General features: G+C 45.5%; 1 protein-coding gene across 2 annotated transcripts in view; it reads right to left on the minus strand.

Moving 5' to 3' along the window:
• Positions 1-20,949, minus strand: part of IMPDH2 (inosine monophosphate dehydrogenase 2) — a 357,233-nt gene that overhangs the window by 163,258 nt on the left and 173,026 nt on the right. For both annotated transcript variants that reach the window (XM_086939329.1, XM_086939328.1), the window contains exon 8: positions 13,947-14,037. In XM_086939329.1, coding sequence (XP_086795455.1) covers positions 13,947-14,037 — 91 coding nt within the window. The remainder of the gene's footprint in view (positions 1-13,946; positions 14,038-20,949) is intronic.

Consider the following 20,949-nt stretch of genomic DNA (forward strand, 5'->3'; position numbering starts at 1 on the left):
TTTCATGTTAAAAATTGTATCTCACAGGAGTGTAATGGCTCAAAAGGTGGTCCCATGAGTCTAGTTAAAACAACGTTTAGGTTCCATACAGGTGAAGGTGGGTGTCTTGGGGGAATTACTCGTTTGAGGCCCTCCATGAATGCCTTAATTGCATGCACTCTGAACAATGAAAGGTGCTGCCTGTTTTGAAGGTAAGCGGCTATGGCCGCTAGGTGTATCTGTATGGAAGTATAGGCTAGATTGCAGCAGTTTAAGTGCAAAAGATAGCATATGATATTTTGAATGGACGCGTCTAGTGGGTTTATGCCGTTGTTGTTACAATAAATGACAAAACCTTTCCACTTTGACGCGTAGCAAGCTCGTTGTAGGCTTCCTTGCCTCCCTGATAATGTTCATGCAGTCAGGAGGTAAGTTGAGGTAGCCGAACTCTATGACCTCAGGAGCCAGATTGCAAGGTTCAGCTGCTGCGGATCTGGGTGCTGAATGTCTCCATGGCTCTGCGTTAAGAGACTGGGTGTTAGTTGTAGTCTTTGATGAGGTACCACGGAAAGTTCCATGAACGTGGTGTACCATGGTTGCCTCGCCCATGTTGTAGCAACTAGGATTAGCGTCATGGAGTGCTGGTGCAATTTGCGTGTCACCAGCGGTATCAACTGTGCTGGTGGAAAAGCGTAGGCAAATTTGCCTGACCAGTTCATCCATATCGCATTGCCCCGAGACTGCGGGTGTGGAAATCTTGCGGCGAAGGACCGGCATTTTGCGTTTTCCTTTGTGGCGAACAGATCTATCTCTGGTTGTCCCCACTGTTGAAAGTATGGTTGAAGCACTGAGGGGTGAATCTCCCACTCGTGCACTTGCTGGCTGTGTCTGCTGAGCAGATCCGCTGATTGTCCCTGCCTGGGAGGTGTTCCGCCATGAGAATAATGTTTCTCTGGATGGCCCACTTCCACACTCTTTGAGCCAGATGCGACAGCTGTGGAGTGTGTTCCTCCCTGTTTCTGTAGGTAGTACATTGCAGTCATGTTGTCCGTCCGGATCAACACGATTTTGTTGCACAGATGTACTTTGAAGGCTTTGATTGCCATAAAAATTGCCATCAGCTCTAGCAGGTTGATGTGCTGTTTCTTCTGCTGCGTGGTCCATAGTCCCTGTACTGTGTGGTGGAGGACATGGGCTCCCCACCCTATCAGGGATGCGTCTGTTAGCACACTGTTCTCAGGACACCCCCGCGCCGCACGGCCCCCCAGCTGTGTGTGTGCCCCTCGCTGCTGCTCGCAGTCACGATCTGCTCGTCTTGTTGGCTACTGCCTCACTTTTTTCCCCAGCTGTATCTTTGTAATTGTTGTAAATTTGTGCATTGTTTCCCGAATTGCCTGTTTAGCCCCGCTCCCCGCTTGCCGCCGCCGTTCTCGCGGCCACGCCCCCTTTTTCTCCGTGTCCTCCCCGCTCCCGACTCCCAGCTCCTCCTCCCTCCCACTTAGCCTTAAATGGCGACCGCACAGACGCGCAGCGGGCGCGCCGATTGTGCGCCAAAGGCAAGCCCGTCTGCGACCGTCCGCGCCTGGACCGCGCCCAGCGCCAGAACCCCTGGCCCCCGAAGACGCCTGCCCACACGACGGACCTACGACGCCGCCACCCTCAACACACAGCACCGGCCGAACCCCCGCATGCTACCGAGCATGCATTTCTACATTGTGATGTAGGGCTGCCCTATCTATAAGTGCATTAAAAGCAGCTGAATCCTCCGTAGGAGAAGGTTTATTAGCAGGGTATGCAGGTGTATCTGGAATGGGCTGAGAATCACCAGGAGGTACTGGGTCTGTCCATGGTTGAGCTGGACTGTCTTGGTCAGGGTCCACTGTGTAATTGTATTCCTCATTCTCCTCATAATCCACCTCTTCATCTGAGTGTGTGGGCGTATATGAGTATGTGTTCGGTTTTATAGGCTCAAATAGATTATGTGAAGTTGCACAGTCCCTTTTCTTTTTGAGTGGGATGACATAAGACACCTTTTCTGTTTCTGGTCTGACATTTCTTTTGTAGAGATTGACCTCCCCAGAATTAGGGTCAATGTAAAGTTTTGACTGTTCTTCTGATGAGGGGTCTGGATACAAGATCTCCTGCTCAGTAGTTCTTGGTTGTTTGGCCAATGTCTTTGGTTTAGTTTGTTTAGGGTAGAAACCGTTTTTTTTGGGTCGACTGTTTATGTTTTGATGAAATTAGTAGACCAAATTTGATCGGTCCGAGAGTTTTTGTTGTTTCAACAGTCTTTTTAGGTTGTGCCTGTTTCCTTGGAGCCAATTTATCTATGGTTTCGACATTTTTTGTCGACTCGATAGTCCCCTATTGACTTTGTTGCATCTTTGGAACCGGTGTTTTTGGACCGATGCTTTGTTGTCTCGGCTCGATGTCTTTTTTCGGGTCGATTTTCTTTGGCTCGATCCGTTTTTGTTGCACAGCCATTGGTTTGTCGATTCTTTGCTTCGGTTCGACGACCTTCTTTGTTCCGAGGTCCTTCTTTGTGTTGTCGACGCTGATCTCTTCGGTTCGACGTCCTTTTGTTTTGGAGTGGATGTAGGCGCGCTGGTTTTCGGCTCGACGACCTTTGTGTTTGACTCCGATGGATCGACATAGTTTGGTCCGAAGACCGTGTTGTCGATTTTCTTTGGGATCTATTCTGCTGGATTTGAATTTGAATTTTTTTGAATTTTTAGTTATTTGTAAAGCGCACATTCACTGAGCAGTTTCTTGGCGCTACAGGATTTCAGAACTGAAAAAAAAAGCGTCAGGGGTTATGGGCTGAAAGCTTGCTGGAACAGAAAGGTCTTAAGAGCCTTGCGAAACTCTAGGTAGGAGGGGGAGGATCAGAAGGTGGGTGCGAGTACTGAAAATTTCTGGCCACCGGATCGTTTTTTCTTAAACCGGGGGATGACTAGCAAAGACTTGGCGGAGGAACGTAGGGCTCTAGTAGGACAATAGTTAGTGATGGCGGAATTGATGAACACGGGGCAGTGCCCGCACGGGCCTGAAAAGTAAGGCAGCCGAGTTTAAAAAGGGCTCTTTGTTTAATTGGTAGCCAGTGAAAGGCAGTGAGAAGGGGGGAGGAGTGATGGTATTTCGGTAGGACGTGGACCAGGCGGGCTGCCTGGTTCTGCACCGTTTGAAGGCGCTGGAGTGCATAGGCGGGGGTACCATTATAAATGACGTTCCCGTAATCGATCTTGGATAAAACCATGGCCATAACAATCAGTTTGAGTGCAGAAGGGGAGATGGATCGACGTAGTTCGGTCCGAAGACTGTTGAGTTTCGGTTTCGTTTTTGGTTCCATAACTTTTGCTTTCAATATCAACAGCTTTGGGTTACGTTGAACCGATGGCTCTTTTGCAGTATTCTTAGCAGAGCTGAGTCGCGGGGCTATAGAATGTGTTTCGAGATCTTGGCTAAGGCCTTCCGGCGATTGCTTGACCTTAGCCTGTGGAAACTTAGAGGTGTATGTCTGGTGCGTTGTACTCACGGTTGGCCCCGATGTAGTAGGCCCCGTTTCATCACTGGAGTCTTCTTCGACAGCCCTGATCCTTTGTTAGTCGTCTCCTACCTCGACGATGTCTTCATCGTTGTCGTCATAGTAGTTGGAGTCATGCTCTGAGTCGTGATCAGACTGTTGATCCGAATCTTCGGCCTCGATGAGATCTTGTTCATCGTCGAAGATATTTTTGGGCTCCGGCGCTGGTTTCTGCATGATTTGCCTTGCGGCCCGTCGAACCCGAAGTGTCTTTTTTTGATCGAAATTGTGCACAGGCTAGGCAGTCTGTTTCATTATGTTCCGGAGATAAACACTTGTTACATACAGGGTGTTTATCTATATGTGGGTATTTCGAATTACAAAGAGGGCATCTTTTTAAATGGACTTAGTTCCATCGACGACCGATCTTCTTTGCGTCAAGAAGGCCTACGGCGCCCTGAGTTGGATAGTGTATAGTAGGACGTCGGCACCGATCGAAACAATACCAACGATTCCGAAGGCCTTTTGTCCTTTAAGAAAATAATTTTCGATTCCGAACTTCGAGTAAGGAAAGTACATCCGAACCAAATGGCGGAAAAAAACAATCTGAGGATGTCGAGGATGCCCATGCGCACTGTAGTCCAGGGGAGGAGCCACTTATCTCGTGATACTTTGAAGACTCTTCCAGGACAACAATATGCAATCATCCGGACCCAACACTAGGCGGCGATCTATGCACAGATATGAATTCAGCAGCCCACATGCTTAGAACATTCTTATTATATCCTGAAAGCATAGAAACCTCCCAGGCTGCATTGCAAACACACAGTCTAAAAAGACTGAAAAGCTAACCTGTAGCTGCATGCTACAAAAAACGGACACCGTGCCTTTAAGGCACTCATGAACCCCAGTATCCCATCATGCCTCAGGGGTGACAGCTGGATCAGTTCTTTTCGGAGACTGAAAAACCATGGAAACAAATAGGTTAACAATATCTCCAAATTAATAAAGATCCTTTGCCCGGGGAGGCGGGAGGGTTGCTTATGAATTTGATGAGGATACCCCTGGAAGAGAACTAGGATTACAGGTAAGTAACTAATCCTTCTCTTCCAGGGGATCCTCATCAATAGTCATAAGCATAAGAATAGAATAGCGAGCCTCACCTCATCTCCCTGCTGGCAAAGGAGTGACAATACATTAATAACATTACTAAGCCTAGAAAAACTAAGCTTGTACAGGCCGCAGGCTACCCAAATAGATTCCTCAAAGAGGCTTGTCCTATTTGAGTATCAGTCCTGGAATCAGATTCTAGACAGTAATGCCTTGTAAAGGTATGAACTGATCTCCAGGTTGCAGCCTTGCAAATCTCTGACATAGGGACATCATGCAGGAAAGCTACTGTGGCCGCTTTCCCCCTAGTAGAGTGTGCTTTAGATGACAAAAGTAAGGGCGTGCCTGCGAGCTGATAAGCCAATTTAATACAGTAGACGATCCCTCTGGAGATGGATCTCTTGGCAGCTGGAAAGCCCCTTCTCAGTGGACCATAGTTGATAAACAATTGGTCCGTCTTCCTACTCTTTGGTCTTTTCCAAATAAAATTTAAGGACTCTTGAGATCTAAAGAGTGCAGCGACCGCTCAGCCGGGGTCGTAGGGTTTGGAAAAAAAGAAGGAAGAGAAATAAACTGATTTATATGAAAATTAGAGACAACCTTAGGTAAAAAGGATGGATGTGCCCTTAAGAGTACTCTGTTGTGATGGAAAACAGTGTAGGGTTCTTTTGTACACAGCGCTTGTATCTCACTTACTCTGCGTGCTGATGTAATTGCAACTAGAAATGCGGCCTTCCACGATAGGTGTTGCAAGGAAGCTCTGTGGATGGGTTCAAAGGGGGGCCCATCAACTTAGACAACACTAGGTTTAATTCCCACGGAGAAGGGTTTCTAACAGGGGGGTACACTTTCTTCAGCCCCTGTAAAAAGTCCTTGACCACCTCCATCTGGAAGGAGGGCGGAGTAGGAGACTTCCTATAAGCCGTAATGGCCGATAGGTGCACCCTGATCAAAGCATATTTAAGACCAGATCTTGCTAGGTACAGCAGGTAAGGCAGAATCACATCCTCCTGTGCTGATGAGGGATCAAAGTGACGTTCTCTGCACCAAAGAAAAAACCTCTTCCACTTAAACGTATAAGACGTTCTTGTGGAGGGTCGTTTTGCTTCCTTTAAAATATGCATACAATCAGGTGGGAAATTTAAATGTCCGTATTGTAGGACCTCAGGAGCCATGCTGTTCAGTGCAGTGAGGGAAGGTTGGGATGACCTCCCCATCTTGGTCAGCAGGTCCGGCATGCAGGGCAGTCTCCTGGGTGGAAGCACCAACAGCTGTAGAAGGTCCGGGTACCACGACTGCCGAGGCCAGTCTGGGGCTATAAGGATCATGGTCATGCTGGACCTGATGAGTTTGGACACCAGAGTCGGAAGCAGAGGCAGAGGAGGAAATGCGTAAGCAAATGTCCCTGACCAGTCCATCAAAAGGGCATTCCCCCTTGTCCCTGGACGGTGGAATCTGGACGCGAAGGCATGGCATTTTGAGTTTGTCGTCCACGAACAGATCTATTTCTGGACGACCCCAGTGATGGAAGAGGTCTGCCACCACTTTGTCGTGCAGCACCCAGTCTGGCTGATCTTCAAAGTGCCTGCTGAGTGCGTCAGCCTTGATATTTAGCTCTCCTGGGAGACGCACCGCTACTACTGTGAGGTTCCGGGCGAGCAGCCAGTGCCAGATGGCTTGTGCCTCCAGAGAGAGGACGTGACTGAGTTCCGCCCTGCTTGTTCAGGTAGAACACGGTCGTCGTGTTGTCCGTTTGGATCAGGACTGAGTGATTCGAGTGCAGGAAGGAAGCACTTCAGAGCCAGATGGACTGCTCGAAGCTCCAGCATGTTGATATGGTAAGTCTGTTCTTTTGCTGACCACCTTCCTTGAATCTGCAGACCCCCAATGTGTGCTCCCCAGCCTTGGAGAGATGCGTCTGACTATAGACTGTCGGGAGAGGTTGGTGAAAAGGCACTCCCACCAGAAGGTTGCGAGGGTGAGTCCACCATTTGATGGAGGTCTTCGTCACCTGGGAAAGATTGATCCAGTCTTCCCAGCGCCCTGTCGACTGATTCCATTGACCCTCCAGAGCCTGCTGCATAGGTCGCATCCTCAGCCTAGCATGAGGAATCAGGACGATGCAGCACGCCATGGAACCCAGCAGAGACGCTACTTGACGCGCTGTTGGATTCTGGGACTGTAGTAGAACTCTGCACTTCTACTGCATAGAAAATACTCTCCTCCGAAGGATACGCTTTTCGCAATTTTGTATCCAGAACGGAGCCCAGGTAGAGAATGGATTGGGTTGGTAGTTGTACTGACTTCTCTATGTTGATGTGGAGGCCGAGCCTGTGCAATTGTAGCAGGCAAAGGTGGAAGTCGTCCTCTACCTGTTGAGGAGATGGGCCTTTTAGGAGCCAGTCTAGGTAGGGATAGACGAAAAGTCCATTTTTGTGCAGGAAGGCTGCCACCACTGCCATGCATTTGGTGAAGACTCTCTGCGCTGACTTTAGCCGGAAAGGCAGGACCCTGTACTGGTAGTGTTTGCTGCCCACCAGAAACCTTAAAGCTTCCGATGTCGCATGGCAATTGGAATGTGGAAGTAGGCATCTTGCAAGTCCATCGAACACATCCAATCTCCTACTTGCAGATGTGGACATATTTGGTTAAGAGCAAGCATGCGGAACTTCTCCTTGACTATGTTCTTGTTCAGAACACGAAGATCCAGGATGGGCCGGAACTTGTTTTCCTGATCCTTTTTGGGGGACAAGAAAGTATCTGGAGTAGACTCCTTTTCCCCTTTGTGAGGGAGGCACCTCTTCTATAGCTCGTTTTTGGAGAAGAGCCTACACCTCTTTACGGAGCAGATAGAGTTGGTGCGGACGAGATTTCTTTGGGGAAATGTCCTGTTGAGGCACACGGAAACGAAAAGCATATCCATTGCGCAGTGTATTCAGCACCCACTAATCGTTCGTGATGCTGCCCCACTCTGCCAGATGTTTAGAAACACTTCCTCCCACTGGACTGGACAACGGCGCGAGAGGAAGCTAGTGCTCATTGTTTTCATCCTCTCGTCGAGGTAGAGGACTGCTGTGACCTCTACCTCGTCCGGCTTTACCACCCCGAAACTGGGTCTTGCCCTGGGTCTTGTTTTGGGACCACTGAGGGGTTTGAACCCTCTGTTGAGCCCCTCTGCCTTTGTTGGTCTTGAAACTGCGTTTAAACTCTTTTTTTTCTAAGCAGACTGCCGTGACTGTCGAGCTCTGCTTTCATCCGACTCATCTGGTCGTCCGTGTGCTGGCCAAAGATAGATGATCCGGTAAACGTGAGGTTCAGAGTGTGCTGTTGTGCATCGGGCTTGAGGCCTGTCAGGCGCAGCCACGATGAACGTCTGGCACATACCCCATGGGCATATGTATGTCCCGCCAGTGTTGCTCCATCTGCAGCAGTGCTAATAAACTGGTTAGCCACCGTCAGGGTCTCCTCGAAGTCTTGTTGGACCTCCTTAGGCAATTTTTATTTTAAACGCTCCATTGAGTCCCATAAGGCTCTATCGTACCTGCCTAAAAGCGCAGCCGCATTAGAAACCTTCAGCGTCTAAGCGGCAGAACTGCAGACCTTGCTGCCCCACGAGTCTTGCAACTTGCTGTCCTTATCAGGAGGAGTTGAGGAGGAGGAGGGAGAGACTGAGTGGGTTTTTCGTGCTGCCGCCACGACTACGGAGTCGGCGGGCGGGTCCGCTTTCACAAAGATCGGGTCAGAGGGTGCGGCCTTATACTTCTTTTGGATGCGAGCCGGCACCGCTTTTACCGATGCTGGAGCCAGGAACACATCATTGACAGGATCCATGATCCCTGGGACCAACGGTAGCACTGGACGAGACCCCGACTTTTGGTGAAGAGTCTCAAAGATCACTGTCGTGGAGACCTGTGGCACAGACAGGTCGATGTTTAATTTCAGTGCACCCCTCTGTAGGACATCATGATAGGTGTCGATATCGTCCACCAGGGAAACCCTAGAGACAGGGCTATCAACCACAGTGGGAGAGTAATCTCGTATGGAAGAGCGGGTAGAGGAGGTAGGAGAAGTAGCTGGTGTTTGAGCTCTCTTTCGCTAGATCTTTTGGCGGGTTTTCCCCATCTAGGGGGAACGAGTGCGCCGCCTCTCGTGAGACCTCCCTGAGCGTTCTTCTCGTGCAGGGGAACGAGATACAGCTAGCATCACAGGCGATCTTTCTCTGTGCCTGGGAGGGCTGCGACTGTCCACTTCCTCGACCAGTCTTTGCAGAGGAGATCTGTGTACTGGGCTGACATCCTGCAGCCGTCTTGTAGCACCTGAGTCTCGCCAACTGTGCAGAGGCATTTACCATCTGGGAGACAACTGCACACCATCAGTGGGAGGTCTGCGGGCAGGACTTCTAGATCTGCGGGCAGGACTTCTGGATCTTGACGTGGATCTGGAAGAGCCAGAAGAGTGACGGGAGGCTGATTCAGTCACTAGGAACACTGAACTTTCCCTGGATCTCGTAGCAGAGTGTCCCGACGTCGACCTAGCTCGTTCATGGTGTCTCGACGTCGACCTGGACCGTTCATGGTGCCTCAACGTCGAATGTTCTGAAGGCGCATGCCTAGACTCCGAGCGATGATGACCTCTCGACGTCGACCGGCGCTACCCCGGCGTCGACGCAGTCCTTTCCTTAGACTGACTCTCTATGGTGCCGGTGGATTAGGCAATCTCGACGTCGTATGCCTAGACGGCGAACGACGTAAGGAATGATGGTCTCGACGTCAAGCGGCATTGTGTGGCCGACGACGGATCTTCCTCTCTTGACATCGAATGTCTACGTGACGTAGGCGGAGGGGTATTGGTCGCCCTCGACGCGACGTCGACGAAGATCCCCTCCTCGACACCTGGTTGTCGACAGCGGAGGACTTGGGGCTCTCGACGTCGGTCGCTTAGCCTGCGACGAGAGAGGTGAGCCAGCTCTCGACGCCGAACGTCGTGACGACGACGAAGGCTCTCGACACCGGTCGTCGCTTGGTTGACGACGGCGGAGGGGCCTTCTCTTGACGCCGATCGTCGCAGAGTTGACTATGGCGGAGGGTCTGGACATCTCAACGACATACCTGATCTTGACGGCGAGCCCGCCGTCAACGGTGATAAACGTCGCTTTTTCGAAGAATGACCCACCGGTTGCTCCTTTCTCAGCGCCAAACCCGACGCTGAAGCTGCAGGACGAGAAGACATATATATATATAGTTCTCCACAATTGCCCAGAAAGCAAAAGATGCCACACGACAGATGAGTGCTTCATGCAAAGCTCTTTATTTCAGAACCGGCAGTTTACTTCAAACGGTGAAATCCCTTACGCGTTTCAAAGCCGAGAGGCTTCTTCTTCAGAGGGTGACGCTGTAAAGACTGACTGCTCGCCCAGACACCTACAACGCATGCGTCCATTCAACCCCAGTGGGCCTCACAGATGAATTTAGTGAGTCATAGCTTTTAGGCATGCTGGTACTGGTAGTTTTATAAAACAGCGAGAAATATTTCCAAGTGGATTCAGTCTTGGTTCAGAGTAAAATAAAGCAAAGTGTTACCCATGTGGGCTGAAGGAAAGAGCCAGCTCCCTTTCATTTTGCTCATCTGCGCCGCCAGGTCACAATATTCATGATCTTTTGGCCCCAATTACAGTCCTTGGTGGGGCATCCTTTTTCGGCCAGGCTGCCGAATAAACATTTCTCCACAATTGCCCAGAAAGCAAAAGATGCCACACGACAGATGAGTGCTTCATGCAAAGCTCTTTATTTCAGAACCGGCAGTTTACTTCAAACGGTGAAATCCCTTACGCGTTTCAAAGCCGGGAGGCTTCTTCTTCAGAGGGTGACGCTGTAAAGACTGACTGCTCGCCCAGACACCTACACGCATGCATTTACTTTGCTTTATTTTGACTCTATACCAAGACTGAATCCACTTGGAAATATTTCTCGCTGTTTTATAAAACTACCAGTACCAGCATGCCTAAAAGCTATGACTCACTAAATTAATCTGTGAGGCCCACTGGGGTTGAATGGACGCATGCGTTGTAGGTGTCTGGTTAAAGACATATTAGATCATGCTGAACTTGTGACATTCTCCTTCCTCCAGGCAGAGTATGACATGCACAAGCCACAATACTATAAATACTTACAGCTAGCACATGCATGGAAGGTACAGGGTATAGACTTAAACAATCGCCCTGAATATGCCCCTTTGGAAGGACTACTTTTGATGGGTGAAATACAGGAAAAGCCAGTCTCCTGGACATACTGCACCAGAATAAATAATAAACCAGACTCCCTAACGACAAGTGAAATGGGAGGTATAACTAGGAGAGATTGACGATCTGGACTGGGAAATTTCGCTGATGCACCCTCAGGGGGTAGCTGTCAAGTCCCGTTTTAGATTGATTCAATTAAAGTATCTGCATAGGATGTATTATGATAGAGCTCGATTACATCTCATAGGGAGGGCTGACACACCCAACTGCCTTAGATGCAACACTGCCAATGGTACCTACTTCCATACGATATGGGACTGCCAACACATACAGACATACTGGGCAACCCTACTGACGGATTTCAAAGATATACTGGAGGATAAGATACCCCTGGACCCCAAATTTGTTTTGATGGGTATGCATACAGAAATTGACCCCCCCCCCCAAAAAGTTAACGCTACTAAACTTAGGGCTAAAGGTGGGCTAACGGGATTTTGCACGCAAATGGGGAAGAGCACAGAGCCCCTCAATGGATGAGTGGAGGAAGGGAATGGACATGTATGTCAGGGGAAAAAACATCTATAGCCCATGGTTGTCCTAAAAAGTTCCAGAAAATATGGAAACCATGGACACAGCACTATGGTCTCCTGATGGAGGACTCGCAGTGAACTCCCCGGTACTGGGGGTGGCCGGAGGTTGGAGTGGAGGAGTGAGAAACAAGGGAATTGAGTGATCATCCTTGAGAACTTATTTACTACGGTCATATATATTGCTGCTGTTGAAAAACAGTCAATGTAACATTGCAAACAATCTTGTTGTTTTAAATCTCCACTGTATCTGTACTACAATTAAGCAAATGCTATTTTTTTTTAAATCATGGATATAGACAGGTAGGTAAGAGGCAGACATTTTGAAAAGGTGCAGCTCTCACTACTAACCTAGCTAACTAACATCAGTTCAGGCCCCCATAACTCCATACAATCTCATTCTCTTGCCGAGACTGATTTTCTCTGCAATCAGGTAACAATTCCTCCTATAGGGCATTTGAGGTACATTCAGTGTATAGGCATGACAGCACAATAACACTGTACCTAGCAACATCATGTTGATGGATTGAATCTGCTGCTTCGAGTTCATTTACTCAGTGCTCCACTTATGGCACCTTCATTGTTTTTCCAATTTCTTTTTTGGTCCCTCCTGAATGCTTGCAGTTCTGTTCTTATGTAAGTTTTGCCTTGTTCTTTATACATTGCTTCAGTTTATCTACTGCTCACACCAGTTTTTTTCGCTTCTCATCCTCTGAGTCAGCAGTCTCAAGATTCCAAGAAGATGAATGCTAGATATTTCATCCTTCTGTTAATGAGCTATTACCTACTATTTCAGAAGCTAGAGTATTCCCTGATGAAAGACGGAGTTTCTCTCTTCCTTACAGTACCATATTTCTCCCACTTCCCCACCTCTAGCCCCCAGGGTCTAGCTCATTGTATTTTTTATAATTTTGCAGAGAATGGTGCCTCAACGACTACAGTGGAGCAGGTTGGCGGTCGAAATTATCCTAGATACCTTACATTGGACAGACCGCACACTCCCCCACTCGCTAGTTCAGTATGCAAATTTCATGAAATCCACTTCAGTCCACCATTAACTGCATGCAGTTTTGGACTCAATTTGCTAAACTGTATCTTTTGAAGAAGAGACTCCTCTATCCATCAAAATGTCAATCTCTTAAAGACAACAAATCTGACAACACACCAGATCTCAGTCTTGTTCAATGGAATCCTGCATGTGTCTTTTAGTACCTTGCGCCTGGTTGAATACAGGCTTTTCAGCAGTGTATAGAGGACATGGGGTGCCAGTAATCACGCAGTCACTGAAATTTAGATTCTTGCCCCTGGTAGTGCCAGTCAGTCTCCGCTGTAGGAGTACTATTCCATGAGAATTCCATGACAAATGATTGTGATCGATGCCTTGATTACGAGATGGGGGTGCCACATGGAAGAACCACAAGTTTATAGACATGCTGTACCATATCAATGTTCTGAAATTGAGGGCAGTTCATCTGGCACTGAAGTCCTTGCTTCTAGCACTCAAGACAAACTACCCGCACACAGTGTAACAATGTATTATATGAAAAAGCAAGGAGTGACACGTGCCTTATTTATCACTGGAAGCGGTCTATCTAAAAATCTCTTATTTTGAGGAAAATAATAATCACAGTGGGGCATCTCCAGGGTCTTCAGAAAGCAGAGGTGGACTCCAACCAGAATGTTAATACAAAATCATGAATGATTTTTTAACAAAGTACTGTTAAACGTCCACGGTGATTAGGTGTTTTCAGGTAGACATTTCTGCAACTACAGAAAAGAAATGACTAGTCCGTGCTTCCTAGTATTACCAACGCAGTAACAGTGCTAGCATGGTCATAGACGTTTCTGTACACATTTTGGGGGTCAGATTCTGCAGATGTCCTTCAGACGCACGATTCTGTTTTTTCCGTACTAATGACCAAGGTTTTCTAGAGGATATCAGGAAGGTATTCCCACCAGTTAAGAGGCCTTCTCCTCTATGGGGTCTTAAAATTGTTTTTTAGAAAATGACCTCCTTTGATCCCATAAATAAAGCATATTTACAGCTTTTGACTTGGAAAGATGGGTACCTCTTAGCCATAACCGCCGCTTGCAGGCTCCGTAAAATACAAGTCCTTGCTGACATAATTGTTCTAAAAAAAAAAAAAGACTTTTTTTTTTAAACGCGAAGGTGGTTGCGGGTGGGATGACACTTTGTCAAAAGACAGGGTCAGATTTCAGTAATAATTAAACTACTTTTTCAGTCTCCATCCTCAGAACGATTTCCCCACTCTTGATGTTATAAGTACATCACTGAGACAGTTGCTACATCTATTTGTGACGTATGAGCTTGTTACAAAGGAACAGTCCACCTCTAGATAGTGTGTCCTGCATTTTGCCTAGCCACCAGATGGGTAACATCCGGGTACGCCTAATGCAGCTGTAATGACTGTGCTAAGAAATGAAATGTTCCTTTTCAGAAAAAAGTAAAGCGTCCACATGGTCACAATTATACAAAAAGCTTTCTTACCATTGCCCCCAATGACCTGCAGTTCTGGGTATTTCTCCTTAATATATTTGATCATATTAATCTGGAAAATTGAATTCCCTTGGGAAGAATCCTAGAAGTAAAGAAACAAAGTTTGTCAAAACAGTGGTTTAAAATTTGGAAAGTTACTCAAAAAAGGTTATCCATATTTATTTTTCATTTATTGTGGGAGGTTTCACATGTCAATCTAGAAAAGACACAAATGAATAAAAGAAAAGTTACTCATCTGTGAGCAGACTACTCCAATTCTCAACTTGCGTATGCTGTAATCTTTTAGATTCTACATCTACAGAGCAATGTACACATATACACACACAATGACGATTTATTCAACCATAACCTATGTGAGAAAGTGCCTCTTGACATAGTTAGCCCCCACTTTTTGCCTGGACATTGATGTGGTTTTGACTGTAGTGCACACGGTCCCTGCCAATCAAATCTTCTGTGCAGTGTTACTTCCCTAAGACCTATTCCCCAATTGGCCCTTCAGGCCCTTGTTTGCCCCTGGTAAAAAGGTACTAGGGTACCAAGGGCATGGGAACTGAAGAGAGTTCTCTAGGCACCCCTCACCTAGGCCATGCAGACTGCCACTGCAGCACGCATGGCCAGGTGCAGACAAAATGACAGTGTGCACTATATCCCAGTTGTGGGCCTATCTACACGACCAGATCTGCCTCTACAATATTGAGGCCTATTCTTGAAAATTGTAAGTGTCAGTGAAGCAATAGACTGTACATGGGCTGCAAACGCAACAACTCAAGTTTCTCAGCACCATAATGGCTTTACCAAACACAGGAGTGTTTGGTACCAAACTACTCTTCACACAAATTGTTTTATCTATAAGGTTCAGGTTTGGCATCTCATATCCAGGCAATGTTTATTGTGATGGGAATTTTTTCTCACTGAGAAAGTACCCTAGGTCTGATTTCGCTGTTTTACATCTTCAGTTGAAGTCACGTCCTTACAGATACATAGTCAGTTTGTTGGTTCTCTTTGACCCATTGCTACTTGTTGTTGGTTGATATAAATGTTTATTGTGATGTCAAACTCGACCTATGCCCATTTGACTCAGAGTCAGTCCAGAGCACCATACATTTTGTTTTTTTGTAAACTTTATACCAATCCAAGGCATTCTTTAATACTCCTTTTAAAATTCTTAAATATAATAAAGTGTGGGGTTGCATTATATCACCTCGAGCTTTTAGAAGTTGAAAATTACCCGTCTGATGATCTACAGGTACACCTCAGCTGTTCTACTACGGGACATTTTTGGAAAGGAAAATGCTACTTACCAGTATGCATCTGTTCTTGGCATGTAGAGCTGCAGATCACTACACTATGCATTAGATCGCCACCTGGTGTTGGGCTCAGATGATTGCATGTTGTCGTCTTGGAAGAAGTCTTTTGTAGTCACGAGATAGGCGACTCCTCCCTTGGACAATAGTGCGCATGGGCATCAGCTCCATCCTTAGATTGTCTTTCACCATGATGGGAAATGATGGAGTTAGTAGAAGTAAAGAAAAGATGTCCATGCGTGTGCATCTAAGTAAGATAGAAACTGGAACAGATACAAGTCCTGGGGAGGCGGGAAGGCGTGTAGTGATCTGCAGCTCTACAGCCAAGAACAAATGCATACTGGTAAGACGCATTTTCCGTTCGAGACAAATGAGCTGCAGATACTACACTATGCATAGATTGTGCAGCAGTGTCTCACCTGTATCTGTTGGCAGTTGTTTGAAAGAGTTTTAAGAACAGCTTGGCCTACTGCAGCTTGCTGCTTGACTTGCACATCAACACAGTGGTGTTTAGTGAAGGTGTGTGTTGTAGACCATGTTGCTGCCTTGCATAGGTCTTCTAAGGGGATGTTCCCTAAGAAAGCCATGGAGGCTCCTAGCTTGCGTGTGGAGTGCGCTCGAGGAGGAACTGTTAATGTAAGTTTTGCTTTTTGATAGCAGACTTTTATACATTTTATAATCCACCTTGCAATTCCACCCTTAGAGATGGGGTTGCCTTTATGAGGTGGAGAGAAAGATACAAATAATTGTTGTGTCTTCTGAAAAGATTTAGTCCTATCTACATAGTAGAGAAGAGCTCTTTTAACGTCTAGGTATGTAGAGCTCTTTTTGCTACAGAGTCAGGGTTTTGGAAAACACTGGTAACTCTACAGATTGGTTTAAATGAAAAGGAGTAATCACTTTTGGAAGGAATTTAGGATTAGTCCTTAGAACAACTTTGTTACGATGTAGTTGTAAGAAAGGTTCTTGTATAGTGAACGCTTGTATCTCACTCTTCTAAGAGAGGTGATGGCAATAAGGAAAGCTGTTTTTCATGTGAGGAATTTTAGTTCACATTTGTGTAGAGGTTCAAATGGGGGTCCCATGAGCCTTGTAAGAACCACGTTAAGGTTACACACTGGAGAAGGTGGTAACTTGGGTGAAATTATTTTTTAAACCTTGAATAGTTGCTTTAATTGCAGGTACTCTAAAAAGAGACAGAGGTTGCCTGTTCTGTAAGTATGCCGCAATTGCTGCAAGGTGTAGGCGCATGGATTAATATGCCAAGTTAAACCTTTGTAAATGTAGAAGGTAGCAAATGATATTTTGGATAGAAGCATCCAGGGGATCAATTTGATTATTATTGCAGTAAATGGCAAATCTTTTCCATTTAGCAGCATAAGCAGCTCTGGTAGTAGGTCTTCTAGCCTCTTTAATGATGATCATACAGTCTGGTGGTAGGTTAAGATAACCAAACTCTAAGACTTCAGGAGCCAGATCGCCAAATTCAATTGATTTGGGTCTGGGTGTCTGATGTCTCCATGGTTCTGCGTGAGTAGGGATGGAGTCAGTCGTAGTTTTTGGTGTGGGACTAGAGATAGTTCTAGCAGTGTGGTGAACCACGGTTGCCGTGCCCATGTGGGAGCTACCAGGATCAGTTTTAGAGACTGTTTTCTGAGCTTGCGTACTACTAATGGTATTAGTGGTATGGGCGGTAAAGCGTACGCAAATCTGCCTGACCAGTTCATCCATATCGCATTGCCCTTGGACAGCGGGTGTGGAAACCTGGCGGGGAAGGTTGAGCATTTTGCGTTTTCATGTGTGGCGAACAGATCTATGTCTGGATGAAAGAATGGTTGAAGAAACTGCGGATGTAGTTCACATTCGTGAATTTGTTGTGTCTGCTGACTCAACAGATCTGCTATCTGATAGTGAACTCCTGGAAGGTGCTCTGCCAACAGATATATGTTTTGTGGAATGGCCCATCTCCAAATGCTCTGTGCGAGTTGGGATAATTGCAGAGAGTGTGTCCCCCTCCTGTTTTTGTATGTAACACATGGCTGTCATGTTGTCCGTCCGGATTAAGACAGCTTTGTTCTGTACTTGTACTTGGAATGTTTTGAGTGCTAAGAATATTGCTAGCAGCTCTAGATGATTGATATGGAGCAATTGTTGTTGACTGTTCCATTGTCCTTGAGTTGTATGGTGTAGGAGATGAGCTTTTTTTTGTCACACCCTACAGGCAGGGAGATCTTTTAAGGTAAGCTTGTTACTTGCCAAGAATTTCTCACTCAAAGGTAAATGAATCTAGAGAAATGCAATAAGCAGAATAGCTAGCCTTCTCCTAGTGATATACAAATGAAGACCCAATAATTATCTGTAGCATACAAACCTAGGAGAAAATATAAGTCCTTTATTACCTTTACTATGAAGCCCAAAAGTGGGGAACCATTGAAATGTGAGGAGAAATGATATTTAGAATAATACAACAAGAATAACAAAAGGGAATGTAAATATCTTTGAGCTATTGATCCAGCTAGCTAGATACAGGTGAAACAAGTTAAAGAGAGTAACTTTAATAGCTCAATCAAATTAAATCTAAATAGAACAAATAAACAAAGGATATCACTATGCTTTTCCTTCACTTTCAAAATAGATAAACTGGTTGTATAGAAGACGACGATACCAAACTATCAAAAGTGACTAGCTTATGACAAGTCTCCGGCTGGCGGGAATTACATTGATAAGCTGCATCTAATCAGGTAAACTGGAAAAGAGCCATATAATTATATATAATTACTAAAGGCCAAAAACAATGTATAGACTAATCAAAAGAGATGTCATATCCCACTTCTCTTCCTTTAAAGCACCTGCAATATCTCATCAACATAGAAAATACCCGGGCATCACACTGATTCACTATCAACTTTCGGTGTATTTTTCATTGTTGCTTGTAAGTATCAATTACCTACAAGACATTTGTCTGTTTCCAGAAAATTCATTAAAAATCAGTGCTAATAAGAGCAGTCAAATAAGTTTTCTCCGCTCTAAATATATATATACCAAGAGGCCAATATATACCTAGAAGGCCGCTATTAGAATTGTTTTTTGTTATAATTGTTCACTTGTTTTTCATAAAATCCTAGTTGTAAGACGGATAATTAATTCATGTGTATCAGTTACTCTGAACATCTTATCCTAATGATAACATCTTAGATAATGCAAGGAAATGAAAAGAAAGAAATATATAAATAACTCTTGATTAGAAATAGGACAATTTGGCTACTATGTTAGAACGTAGGATATTATGTGTTTTCTTTTAATTTAATCATGTATAATTAATGTTCCTTTTTATATATATCTTTTTAGAGTTTATGTGGCTACTCCAGAAGAAGGCGCTGGTTCGCCGAAACACTCGTAGAGACCCATTCTGCCACTTATAATTTTTTAACCTTTCTAAATCTTTGTTTACATAAAATGTTATGAATGTATGAATTTTATTGATATTGTATGATATATGATTCAAATTGTGTTCATTGTCTTTATTACATTTATGCCATTGGTTTTTTTAAATGTTTAAAAATTTATAATAAAACATGTATTTTTATAATAATTTGTAGCCAATTGTCCTTATGTATACTACATTGTTAGATGTCTTAAAACACTAGTTGCCTAGGTTGTTTTTTGTCAAAAGTAGGAGATGAGCTCCCCATCCTGTGAGGGATGAGTCTGCTGTAAACACTAGATGTGGAACAGGCTCGAGAAGAAATGCGTTACTTACCTGTAACTGCAGTTATCCAGTATTGGTATCTTTCATAGATTCACATGCCTGAATCATTCCCCGTCGTTGGGGTGGGAGTCCCCGGTACATAAAAAGAGTAATGTCAAAGACATATACATAGCAATAGGCCAGAGGCCTCTCATTAGTAACATATCCATGTCCTTTTGTAAAAAAGACCAAACTTTGGTTAAGAGCCAATCAGATCTCACCACCCTCTAGAACCTTCCTGGAAGGAGCCCTAGTCCCTCAGATTTTCGTAAGCCCAGTGCTAAATAGTACCTACTGAGAGAGCTAAGGTGAGCCCTTCCAGGGGAGGTGGGTGGGTTGCATGTGAATCTATGAAAGATACCAATACTGGATAACTGCAGTTACAGGTAAGTAACGCATTTCTTATCCAGTATTATGGGTATCTTTCATAGATTTACCTGCCTGTATCAGAGTAACAAGCAATATCCACCACATTTCGTAAGGTACAACATGTAAAATCACACAATGTAAGAATATCATCTGTGAAATAGAACAAGTACCCCAACAACAATGTAATAAAGAAATGTGCAAGTATGCAGTAGGAAGGTGGGATGAAAGAGAAGGCTCACCTCTAGTGAAATAGATGACGGAGTACTGCTTGACCCACAGCTGCATCCTTCATAAGTTCAGAATCCAAGCAGTAGTGCCTGGTGAACGTATGCGATGTCTTCCACGTCGCCGCTCTGCATATGTCGATAAAATAGCGCCATTGAAGTAGAGACAGCTCTGGTAGAATGAGCTCTCACTTTAGAATGCAGAGGATGACCTGCCTGTTGATGGCAGAAAGTTATTGCTTCCGAGATCCAACAGGAAATGCTCTGCTTAGTCAAAGGAAGGCCCTTTCTAGGCCTGATGAAAGCGACAAAAAGTTGGTTGATTTCCGAAACTGTTTTGTTCGATGAATGTAAAATTTCAGACAACGTTTGAGGTCTAAAGAGTGGGGAGACCTCTCTGCTGCAGAAAGTGGGTTTGGGAAGAAAGTCCGCAAGACTATAGGTTCATTCAAGTGAAAATTAGATAGAACCTTTGGGATGAATTTAGGGTTGGTTCGTAGGATAACTCTGTCCTGATTGAATTGCAAGAAAGGATCCTGAATAGAGAAAGCTTGCAGCTCACTTACACGCCTTGCTGATGTGAGCGCTAAAAAGAGAGCAGTTTTCCAGGACAGGTATTTGATGTCAGCTTTGTGTATTGGCTCAAAGGGATGTTTCATCAGTTGAGCAAGGACGATGTTTAATTGCCAGGTGGGTGGTAAAGCTCTCACCGGAGGGAATGTCCTGAAAAGACCTTTTAAAAACTGCTTAACTAGTCTCTCGGACCAGAGGGAAGAACCAGATGATGAACGCCTTGCACGTGAAATTGCAGCCAGGTGGACCTTAATTGAGGCATGCGCCAGTCCTGAGTGCACCAAATGGAGAAGGTAAGGTAGAATTTGTGCAGGTGTGGAAGAAAAGGGGTTATCTTGTTTGCTTTACACCATACACAGAACCTTTTCCACTTGAGAGAATACGTCTTGTTGGTACTGTCCGCCCGAGCCCGGGCTAAGACTGTCCTGCATTCTTGAGAAATGTCTAGGTTTTGAAACTCTGAACTCAGGAGCCAAGCCGACAATCTGAGAGATGCTGGATCCTGATGCTGGACTTGACCTTGGTTCATTGTAAGGAGAGTCGGCAAGGCTTGAATAGAATTGGCGGTTCCAGCGATAGATGAAGCTCTGAACCAGTGTTGGCGCGGCCACGCTGGAGCTATTAGGATCAAGGTGCAATGCTCTGCCTTCAGTTTCCAGAGAACCCTGGGAATCAGGGGAAATGGCAGAAATGCGTACACAAAGATGTTGCACCATCCAATCGAAAATGCATTCCCCAGAGATCCCTTCTGGGGATGCCAGGTTGCGTAATGTTGG

This window comes from Lissotriton vulgaris, chromosome 9 (genome assembly GCF_964263255.1).
Source record: "Lissotriton vulgaris chromosome 9, aLisVul1.2, whole genome shotgun sequence".
Taxonomy (NCBI): domain Eukaryota; kingdom Metazoa; phylum Chordata; class Amphibia; order Caudata; family Salamandridae; genus Lissotriton; species Lissotriton vulgaris.